The sequence below is a fragment of the Rhinoraja longicauda genome, chromosome 3, assembly GCF_053455715.1.
Source record: "Rhinoraja longicauda isolate Sanriku21f chromosome 3, sRhiLon1.1, whole genome shotgun sequence".
Taxonomy (NCBI): Eukaryota; Metazoa; Chordata; class Chondrichthyes; order Rajiformes; family Arhynchobatidae; genus Rhinoraja; species Rhinoraja longicauda.
In genome coordinates, this window is record NC_135955.1 from 86,069,210 (window position 1) to 86,081,302 (window position 12,093).

Genomic DNA, 12,093 nt, shown 5'->3' on the forward strand with positions numbered 1-12,093 from the left:
GCATCAATTCCAAATCCAGAGGGGGGAGATATTGGCTTTTTAAAGCACGTGTTTTAATGGCAAAGAAATAAAGTGCTGGATTAACTCAGCGGGACAGGGAGCATCCCTCGAGAACATGGATAGGTGACGTTTCGGGTAGGGACCCTTCTTCAGACTGATGCAGACTAATCAGTCTGAAGCAGGGTCCCGACACGAAACGTCACATAGAAACATAGAAAATAGGTGCAGGAGTAGGCCATTCGGCCCTTCGAGCCTGCACCGCCATTCAATATGATCATGGCTGATCATCCAACTCAGTATCCTGTACCTGCCTTCTCTCCATACCCCCTGATCCCTTTAGCCACAAGGGCCACATCTAACTCCCTCTTAAATATAGCCAATGAAATGGCCTCATCTACCTTCTGTGGCAGAGAATTCCACAGATTCACCACTCTGTGTGAAAAAAAACTTTCTCATCTCGGTCCTAAAAGACTTCCCCCTTATCCTTAAACTGTGACCCCTTGTTCTGGACTTCCCCAACATCGGGAACAATCTTCCTGCATCTAGCCTGTCCAACCCCTTAAGAATTTTGTAAGTTTCTATAAGATCCCCCCTCAATCTTCTAAATTCCAGCGAGTACAAACCGAGTCACATATCCGTGCTCTCTAGAGATGTTGCCTAACTTGCTGAGTTACTCCAGCACTTTGTCTTTTTTTGTATACCCAGCATCTGCAGCTCCTTGTTTCTACATTTTAATGGCAAATTCGACCCGTTTACATTTTACCACAGTTTGCACTGGTGGGCTCGTCATTTTAGCCCCACATAAAATCCATCTAAGTCTAGAATACTATTATCATCCGAGTTATAACAGACTGAAATATATCCTAGACTGAATGTGCTATTTGAAAGCGAGAAGTTCCTAATAGTTTGGTTTAGACATACAGTGTGGAAACAGGCCCTTTGACCCACCGAGACCGAGCCCGTGCCGACCAACAATCACCCTATACTAGTTCAATTCTAAACACTATAGGGACAATTTACAGAAGCCAATTAACCTACAAACCTGCACATCTTTGGAATGTAGGAGGAAACCAGAGAACCCAGAGAAAACATAAGTGGTCACGGGGAAAATGTACAAACTCCATAAAGGCAGCACAATCTGATCAAGGTCAAACCCTGGTCTCTGGCGCTGCAAGGCAGCAACTCTCCCGCTGCACATCCGTGCAGCCCCTATTAGCATTGTGCAAGTTGCCTTGCCATTAGGAATAATCTATATTCTAAAACTCTCGTTTGTTATCTTGTTTGTGACTGAACTTCAGCCAAAACGGTACACGATAGCGCAACAATTTTAGGCCCACCTTACTCACCATTGTCACTTTAGTGATAATGCAAGTAGTTTTATTGAAATCGGTCTTATATTTTTTAAGTTATTCACATTTTCAAGTTTAAAAGGAGGGGAGGGGGAGGGGAGGAGGGAATAGGGAGGAAAGGGGGAGTGGGGGAGAAGGGAGGGGGGGGGGGTTATGAGAGAGGGGAGTGGGGGAGGAGAGGGTGTTGCACCAATGCAGGAGAGGTTTGGGCCCAATGGGTCCACTTGGTCTAGTTATACATAATAGTCAGAATTTAGATAGACACAGATGATGATCATTTGGCCCATTGAGTTTACGTTTGGTGCCACCACCCATCAACCCCATTCCCCCACTTACTTCCCTGAATCCCATTTTCTCACAGATTCCCATTTCTAACCTTCTGATTCACCTGGAGACACAGGGAACTGCAGAGGCTGAAATCTGCAGAGAAACACAATGTGCTGGAGTAACTCAGCGGGTGAGGCAGCATCTGTGGAGGGAATGGATAGGATAGGATACGTTTTTGGTCGGGACCCTTCCTCAGTCTGAAAAAGGGCCCCGACCCGAAACGTCATGTGTCCATTAGCTCCGCAGCTGCTGCCTGACCCACTAAGGTTAATCTTGCACTTTGTATTTCCCCCTGATTCTCCAACCATCCTTCTGCACAGGGTCAAATGATGGCAGGCAATTAACGACCAGCACTTGGTTGGAATGCAAGAGAAAACCGGAATACCTGGAGGAAAAACGCGTGGTTGCAGGAGGAATGTGCAACTCCACACAGGCAGCATGTGAATTTGAACATTCAGAAGTGAATCTGGCTACGATAAAGCTGCTGTACCTGCAATGTCGCTGTATTGCCACCAATATGGGTATCACTAAAGGCTGAACTCCTTTGATCAGTCCGCCTGGGCCTACCTGATCTCCCGGTTGCCAAACACTTTAATTCCCCTTCCCATTCCCACACTGACCTTTCTGTCCTAGGCCTCCTCCATTGTCAGAGTGAGGCTAAATGCAAATTGGAGGAACAGCATCTCATATTTCACTTTGGCAGCTGACAACCCAGGGGTATGAATATTGATTTCTCGAACTTCAAGAAAGTCTTGAATCCCCTCTCTCTCCATCTCTCCCCACCCAAGTCATACTACCTTCAAAGTCATCTTGTTGAGTTTCATTGTTTGTAACTCGTCTTCACCTAGGCCACAGTTAACAATGGCCTGTTTTCTTTATCATTGTTACTTTTTTGCATATTTTTTATTCATTTGTTCTATATCACCGTCTATATCTCTCGTTTCCCTCTCCCCTGACTCTCAGTCTGAAGAAGGGTCTCCACCCAAAATGTCACCTATTCTTTTTCTCCAAATATGCTGTTTGACCCGCTGAGTTACTCCAGTTTTTTGTGCCTATCTTTGGTTTAAACCAGCATCTGCAATTCTTTCCTTCACTAAATAAGTTGTTTTGGTGAATTTTAAATTTGAGATTTGTGAACAATATGAACCTTATCTTGTGAATTGCAAAAGAGTAGTTTTGGCATTTAAGAGACTTTTGGATAGGCACGTCAATATGCAAGGAATGGAGGGATATGGATTATGTGCAGGCAGATAAACTGTAGGCAAAACGTAGCCTAGACTATCCATGCCCTCCAACATGTTCAGCACGGACATTGTGGGCCAAATGGCCTGTTCTTGTGCTCTATCGTTTCTATAGACACAAAATGCTGGAGTAACTCAGCAGGACAGGCAGCATCTCTGGAGAGAAGGAATGGGAGATGTTTTGCTTAGAGACCCTTCTTCAGACTCGAAACGTCACCCATTCCTTCTCTCCAGAAATGCTGCCTGTCCAGCTGAGTTACTCTAGCAGGCTCGCCAACTAGCATTTCGTGTCTATCTTCGGTTTAAACCAGCATCTGCAGTTCTTTCCTACACTATGTTCGAATATAATCTGAAACTTGCTTGATTTAAAAACAAATAAAAGCAAAGGATAGTAATTCCCCCACTGCCCTTGATGTCACATCTGTGTTAGCAAACTCTGTAGGACATTTTGTCAGCAAAGGAAATAATGTTAGAATAGTACACTGCAAACTCACACCACAGGTTTGAGTAACTCAGCAGGTCAGGCAGCATCTCAGGGGAGAAGGAATGGGTGACGTTTCGGGTCGAGACCCTTCTTCAGACCTTCTTCTCGACCCGAAACATCACCCATTCCTTCTCTCCTGAGATGCTGCCTGACCTGCTGAGTTACTCCAGCATTTTGTGAAATAAATACCTTCGATTTGTACCAGCATCTGCAGTTATTTTCTTACACCACAGGTTTGAGTGATTGTTTCTCATTGACTCACAAGAGTCCAGACGTTTCATCAGACTAATGCCCTTTGGTAAACCTGTGATGGAAAAACAATCTAATCCTTTCTTTCAAGTTTAAAAAAAACTGCAACCTTAAAGTTGCCAAGAAAAAGCTTCTGTTCTTGTTTAAGTTTAAAATGATATAATCAATATAAAATTTGACCGATGAGCAAGGGTAATAAATAATTCAAGAGTAGTTGTTCAGTGGGTAGCTTTTTCTAGGGTTTCGACCGGAAACGTTGACCGACCTTTTGACTCCACAGATGCCGCCTGACTAGTTTGAGTTCTTCTGAGTTTTTATACTTTTTCAAGAGTAAAACCATTTCTATCTGCAAGACCAAAATAATTAGGTCTGAAGAAGGTTCTCGACCCGAATCGTCACCTATTCCTTTTCTCCAGAGGTGCTGCCTGACCTGCTGATTTACTCCAGGTTTTTGTGCCCATCTACTAATTAGCATTTTGTTTACATTGTTTTATTTTGTTGAGTGGCAATATAATTCTTTTTTGGGGGGATTTACCATCTAATTCTTTCCCGGTGGACTGGAGGTGATAATCAGGTAGAGATGTTTAACGACCTCAGCATGAAGAATCTCAGCAAGGGCATAGTCAGTTTCTAAAGTGGCTGCTTATTAAGATGTCTAAAGTTGTTCATTCCAGAGGACTAGTAGTGCTAGAAAGTCTGAGATAATGGCTTACACGATGCATGATTTAAATTTATTTCAGTAACAATCAGGGTTAAGGAACTTTAGTGCTGGGAATCTTTTGGTTTAGTTTAGTTTAGTTTAGTTTAGTTTAGTTTAGAGATACAGCGCGGAAACAGACCCTTCAGCTCACAGTGTCCACACCGATCAGCGATCCCCGCACACCAACACTATCCTACACACTAGTGACAATTTCACATTTATAGACAATAGGTGCAGGAGGAGGCCATTCGGCCCTTCGAGCCAGCACCGCCATTCAATGTGATCATGGATGATCATTCACAATCAGTACCCCGTTCCGGCCTTCTCCCCATGCCCCTTGGCTCCGCTATCCTTAAGAGCTCTATCTAGCTCTCTCTTGAATGCATTCAGAGAATTGGCCTCCACTGCCTTCTGAGGCAGAGAATTCCACAGATTCACAACTCTCTGACTGAAAAAGTTTTTCCTCATCTCAGTTCTAAATGGCCTACCCCTTATTCTTAAACTGTGTGGTCCCTGGTTTTGGACTCCCCCAACATTGGGAACATGTTTCCTGCCTCTAACGTGTCCAACCCCTTAATAATCTTATACGTTTCGATCAGATCCCCTCTCATCCTTCTAAAACGAAAATTCATACCATGCCAAATAACCTACCAGCCTGCACGTCTTTAGAGTGTGGGAGGAAACCGAAGATCTCTGAGAAAACCCATGCAGGTCATGGGGAGAATGTATAAACTCCGTACAGACAAGCACCCGTAGTCAGGATTGAACCTGGGTCTCTGGCGCTGTAAGGCAGCTACTCTACCGCTGCCCTTTTGGCCTCATTTGGATGACATAGTTGTGGTTTTTCCTTGAAATGGAGACCCTTGTCCAACACACGTACTGAATGATAATCTTATCTTCCCACATTGGAAATGGACGGCGAGCTAAACATTTTATGGTTGTGATGTACATTGTTTTTAATCAAACAGAATAAAACAATAATTGAACACATCTAACTGTTATAGACACCCGAAACGTGCTTAAACCTAAAAACAAAGAACTGCAGATGCTGGTCAATACCCAAAAGGACACAAAGTGCTGGAGTAACTCAACAGATCAGGCAGCATCTCTGGAGAACATGGATAGGTGACGATTCGTGTTGGAACCCTTCTCAGACATTGTCGGGGGGAGGGGGGGGGGGGCGGTGGAAGGAAGCTGGAAAAGGAGAGAGGCAGGACAAAGCGTGGCAGGTATTAGGTCGACACGGGTGAGAGGGGATTTTGACAGGCAGATGGGTTGGAACAAAGCCCGGAGATAAGAACCAAAAATGTGAGACAGGCTTGAAGAAATGTGGATTGTGAAGCTTGTGAGGAAAGTAGTAGGAGGGGGGAGTGTGGATTGGAAAAATAGGTGGGGCATATGGAGGAAAAGGGGGGGGGGGGGGGGAGGTATGGGGAGAAGGGGGGGAGGGGTTGTGTGCTTAAACCTATTGAATACAGTAGACAATACAAACTAATACCAAGGCTATTCTTGCAAGCTATATATATGTCAACTATGGTGCAGTTCTTCTGACAGAATCATGTTTATGTCCAATGCTTGTGTTCATCATCATACAAGACCAGAAACGAGATCAGTTACAATTAAGGGATATCGACCGAATGCGGGCAGGTGGGACTAGTTTGGCTGGGACATGTTGGCCGATGTGAGCAAGTTGAGTCGAAGGGCCTATTTCCACACTGTATCAATTAAACATTTACAGATACGCAAGCTTCATTAACCATTAACATGCAATATTAATAAGAGAGTTACATGGAGTTTAATGAATAAAGTAGCCTTTCCAGTTTAGCCCAGATGGTTTAGAAATTGCTATTTTTAAAAAAAGGGTACGGTGTAGTTTAGAGATACAGCGTGGAAACAGGCCCTTCGGCCCACCGAGTGCGTGCCGACCAGCGATTACCCATACTAGTACTGTCCTACACAATAGGGACAATTTACAATTTTACCAAGCCAACTAACCCTACAAACCTGTACTCCTTTTGAAGTGCTGGAGGAAACCGGGTGTGCTGGAGAAAACTCACGTAAGTCAGGGGGAGAACATACAGACAGCACCCGTAGTCTGGATTGACACCGGGCCTCTGGCACTGTAAGGCAGCAACTCTATTCACTGCGCCACCGTGCCACCCCTACAGTTAGCTGCAGTTTCCTTCATTGTTTCAACCGTTTTGAAAATGTTTTATTGTAGCAAGCTGCCAGAGGAGGTAGTCAGAGGAGGTAGTTGAGGCAGGGACGATCCCAACATTTAAGAAGCAGTTAGACAGGTACATGGATAGGACAGGTTTGGAGGGATATGGACCAAACGCAGGCAGGTGGGACTAGTGTAGCTGGGACATGTTGGCCGGTGTGGGCAAGTTGGGCCGAAGGGCCTGTTTCCACATTGTAACACTCTATGACTCTAAAGCATGCCCTTTCAATTACTATTAATTCATAAAATAAATTCTATGTTGGTGCAAAATTTGTGCAGCAAAGTATCTTGTCATGCGTCCTGACCATCCTGTCAATGGTCTCATCCATTAAGCTTATTTATTTTTGCCCTATAACTCAATGGATATTTTTAAGGCAGAGATAGATAGATTCTTGGTTAGTACGGGTATCAGGGGTTATGGGGAGAAGGCAGGAGAATGGGGTTAGGAGGGAGAGATAGATCAGCCATCATTGAATGGCGGACTAGACTTGATGGGCTGAATGGCCTAATTCAGCTCCTACAACTTATGAACTCAATGGAAGAACAAGCTGAGAGCATGATATATAGGCCTCTACACCCTGGCCGAACAAGAGGGTCAACAATTTATATTCTAGACCAATAAGTTTTAAAAAACAAGAAAGTGACGCTAGGGTTAACAGAAAAGAAAGATAAAAATTTTAATTAATTACACATAGAAAGAGAAATGCAGCAGAGGACAACAGATGAGAGAGAGAAAGAGTAAAAATTGTATATGCTGTACGCTATAAAAACTTTAATAATGTTTTATTGTTGGTCGAATGTGATGCCAAAGTTCACATTGTTCCCCTTCTAGGCAAAGGGGTTGAATGTCATTTTATGGATAAAGTTCTCTGAGAACATTCGACCAACGATAAAACCCTATTAAAATTTTTATAATATAAATTTTTATAACGGCTAGATAGATCTCTCGGGGCTAGTGGAATCAAGGGATATGGGGAGAAGGCAGGCACGGGTTATTGATTGGGGACGATCAACCATGATCACAATGAATGGCGGTGCTGGCTCGAAGGGCCGAATGGCCTCCTCCTGCACCTATTTTCTATTTCTATGTAAAGCACATACAATTTTTACCCTTTATTTTCTGTCTCTCGTCTGTTGCCCTCTGCTGCATTTCTCTTTCTATGTGTAATTAAAAAAAAAATTCTTTGCTGTGAGAAAATTGATAATTTAACTTGTTAAATCTGCAACTTCATGAAACTCACCCATCGGACGAGAGCAAGCTGCTGGTTTCACAAAGCTGCACAGAGCTGATGACATTGTAATTGTAGTAGCTGATGGTCTGGCTTCAACTTGATGTGTTTGGTAATTTACATAGTAACAATGACAAGCAGCATTAATCATAAATTCTGGACCATTGCAAAAGCAGCTAGCCTGGGACTAGTCATTTTATGCAAACAAATTACTGAAAACAGAATATACTCTGTGTCAAGATAACAGCCAAATAGAATAACATTTCCCTGTGAAAATTTACTGTATGTACTATCCAATTTACTATCTAATGCACACCACCCCAGATTCTGCTCTGGGGGCTGTTCCTGTCCACAAATATCAGCTAGTACCAGTGTTTTAGGACATTTGTGTCAGCACACAGCAGTACGGAATGCTCTGGAAAACAGATGCCAACAGATAATGATCTCCCACTCCACCACTGAACTCAGCGCTAAGTCCAGGCATGACTACTCATCCCATCGATCGAGAAGCTGGATACAATTCAGATGCATCCCTGCAATATTACCCCAGCCATAGTTGGCGAGTCTAGCAATCCCCTCCATTTAAATGGGTGGAAAAGGTAACGAAGACATGTACTTTGATTCTTATCTTATTTATAGACAATAGACAAAAGACAATAGGTGCAGGAGTAGGCCATTCGGCCCTTCGAGCCCGCACCACCATTCAATGTGATCATGGCTGATCATTCTCAATCAGTACCCCGTTCCTGCCTTCTCCCCATACCCCCTGACTCCGCTATCCTTAAGAGCTCTATCTAGCTCTCTCTTGAAAGCATTCGGAGAATTGTCCTCCACTGCCTTCTGAGGCAGAGAATTCCACAGATTTACAACTCTCTGACTGAAAAAGTTTTTCCTCACCTCCATTCTAAATGGCCTACCCCTTATTCTTAAACTGTGGCCTCTGGTTCTGGACTCCCCCAGCATTGGGAACACGTATCCTGCCTCTAACGTGCCCAATCCCTTAATAATCTTATATGTTTCAATAAGATCCCCTCTCATCCGTCTAAATTCCAGTGTATACATGCCTAGTCGCTCCAGTCTTTCAACATATGTCAGTCAATAATTGCTGATAACTAATCATTATAGACTCTGTTAGAATACATGTTTCTTTATATATAAAAAAGACAAAGAATAAAAAGGCATTTGCTGAATCCATAATAGAATATGGATAAAAATGGATATACATTTGTAACGATAAGATACATAGAGGAGGAAATTTCTCAGGAGGGAAATTGTTCTGCCAACAGTCATCAAACACAAGATACATGAAATTAAAGTGACTAGTGGAAAGGATTGGGGATGTGCTAAGTTTGGGAAGGTGGGGGAGGGGAAGTGGGGGGGGGGGGGGTCAGTCTCAGTCTACCCCAAGACAGAAGGGGGAGGAGTTGTAGTTTGATAGCCACAGGGAAAAGGAATCTTCTGTGGCATTCTGTACTGCTTCTTGGTGGATCCAGTAACAGAAAAAAATTCAAGAAAATGAAGACCCTGGAAAAATGGAAGTGTGGTTTTCCCTTTAATTAAACACGTGAAGAAGTCACAAATGGCGCTCCTGTGCTGTCAACTTACATAATTTTACTTCAATGTTCCAATTCAATCATCTCTCCCATCTAAACTCAAACCTGCAACCTACTAAAGGTCAAGTACATTTACATGTTGACATGATGTTGGTGGAATAGTAGATTAAGAATGCAATGATGTAAAATTGGGGGAGTCCAGAACCAGGGGCCACAGTTTCAGACTAAGGGGTAGGCCATTTAGAATCGAGATGAGGAAAAACTTTTTCAGTCAGAGTTGTAAATCTGTGGAATTCTCTGCCTCACAAGGCAGTGGAGGCCAATTCTCTGAATGCATTCAAGAGAGAGCTAGATAGAGCTCTTAAGGATAGCGGATTCAGGGGGTATGGGGAGAAGGCAGGAATGGGGTACTGATTGAGAATGATCAGCCATGATCACATTGAATGGTGGTGCTGGCTCGAAGGGTCGAATGGCCTACTCCTGCACCTATTGTCTGTCTAAAATTATAATGACCAAAACATCAAGAAAAATATCATATATTATTAATCTCAAAATTAAATAAACAACAGTTATGTGAAACTATTCTGAGGTAGTGTGTTTAGTGAATAGAAGCAAATGGAATTTAGGAGACATTATCGTTAACCCTAAACTTAGTGCGTCTTTTAAAATCTTAAGATTTTTAGTTTGATTTATTATTGTCACATGTACCGAGGCACGGTGAAAAGCCTTTGTTGTGTGATATCCAATCAAAAAGAGTGTACATGAATACAATCAAACCATCCAGTGTACATCCAGATAAAGGATACAACATTTAGTGCAAGATAAAGTCTGATTAAAGATGGTTCAAAGGTCTCCAATGAGGTAGATGGGAGGTCAGGACCGCACTCTAGCTGGTGAGAGGACGGTTCAGTTGCCAAAAAAATAGCTGGGAAGAAACTGTCGCTGAATTTGGAGGTATGTGTTTTCACATTTCTGTACCCCTTGCCCGAGGGAGAGGGGAGAAGAGGGAGTGACTGGCGTGAGACCGGTCCTTGATCATGCTGGTGGCTTTGCCGAGGCAACGTAAAGTGTAGATGGAGTCAATGGAAGGGAGGTTGGTCTGGGCTACGTCCACAACTCTGCAATTTCTTGTGGTCTTGGATGGAGCTGTTCCCAAACCATGCTGTAATGCATCCCCATAAAATGTTTAAATGATTTGTAAAGACACTTGGTGGAGTTTTATAAACTACTTTTAGACTTACTCATGTCAAGATAATCATACCTCTTAGTATTCATCAAGCACTCCAGCTCTTTGGATTTCTGAGTGGCTTTCTTTAGCACTTCCTCGGGAATACTTGCTAATTTGGCGACATTGAGACCATAACTCCGAGCAGCAGCCCCCTCCGTCAGCTGATAGAGGAATGTGATTGATTCAGGCTGCAGTTCCTCCACTGATCCTACAGGATTAAAAGGGCACTTGTCAATTAATCCTCTCCAGGGCCAACAATTAAAGCAGATGTTTGGCATTAAAGGGTGAATAGTTCTTTCGGTGTCAGAAAAAATAAGCATAATCCATGTACAAGTGTAGAATAAACAAGGAAGCAAACCACTTCCTCTCCCATCGCCCTTTAATAGAAGATCTTTTGACACGCGTTTTCGCTTACATGCAACATGAACTGAGTCAGAGTCCAAAACCTCAGGGACCCCTGTTCTCTAGTAGTCTGAAGAAGGGTCTCGACCCAAAACGTCATCTATTCTTTTTCTCCATTGATGGTGCCTTTCCCGCTGAGTTACTCCAGCATTTTGTGTCTGTCTCAGGTTTCCTCACTGGATTTGGTTATTCACATTTATTTCTATGCTAGTCGATATTTTATTTCACAAACATTTTGCAATTTATCTTATAGATTGAACGGCTGTAAAAAGGAGCTCTAATGAAATTGGAGAGAAACGGTTAAATCTAAACGAACTAGAAAGAAGCATATACATTAACCAGCCCTTTGGATTCAGCAGTGTGGTGCCTTAAATGTTTTAGTCGACACCATTTTGGTCACAGCCATATTGAAAGAAATCACACGTCACGAAAAATCAAGGTAGTATTCACTTTGTTTCCATGTATAAAAACAAGCACATTAGAAAGGACTATTCTTCCCCACTGTTCCTCATCATTCTAGAGACATAGAGTGATACCGCATGGAAACACGCCCTTGGGCCCAACTTGCCCACACCGGCCAACAAGTCCCAGATACACTAATCCCACCTGCCCACGTTTGCCCCACAGCACTCCAAACCTGCCCTATCCATGTAATACCGTATTGATTAGTGTATTTTGTTTCCAACAGGATGTAATGTAGACAAGCCAGGTACAGACCCTGTCCCTAATATCATAGTGAGTCTACAACTGATCAATAACATTAAGCATGCACATCCACGCTAAAGCAAACACTGGCAAATTTAAGGCCTTACACACACCAATGAAATGCTTCTCCTGCTGTGCTACAATGCTGAGAAATATATTCTGCACTCTGTATCTTCCCCTTTGCTCTATCTGTTATACTTGAGTCTGAATCAATTGTACTTTAGCATGGTGTATCTGATCTCTTTGGGTGGCATGCAAAACAAAGCTTTTCACTGTACCTCAGTACAATTGACAATAATAAACCAAATCTCTATTTCCCATTTTATTACAAGGATGTCTTCATCCTTTGCTGTCCTGAAGACAGCTTCATTCACTACCTTAGATATGTCCTTTGCCTTGACACAA

At 43.0% G+C, this 12,093-nt stretch overlaps 1 protein-coding gene across 1 annotated transcript in view; it reads right to left on the reverse strand.

Annotated features, from left to right (window-relative positions):
• msh3 (mutS homolog 3 (E. coli)) overlaps positions 1-12,093 on the reverse strand; it is a 254,529-nt gene that overhangs the window by 7,681 nt on the left and 234,755 nt on the right. The window contains exon 23 of the mRNA XM_078396561.1: positions 10,615-10,789. Within this exon, the coding sequence (XP_078252687.1) occupies positions 10,615-10,789 (175 nt within the window). The remainder of the gene's footprint in view (positions 1-10,614; positions 10,790-12,093) is intronic.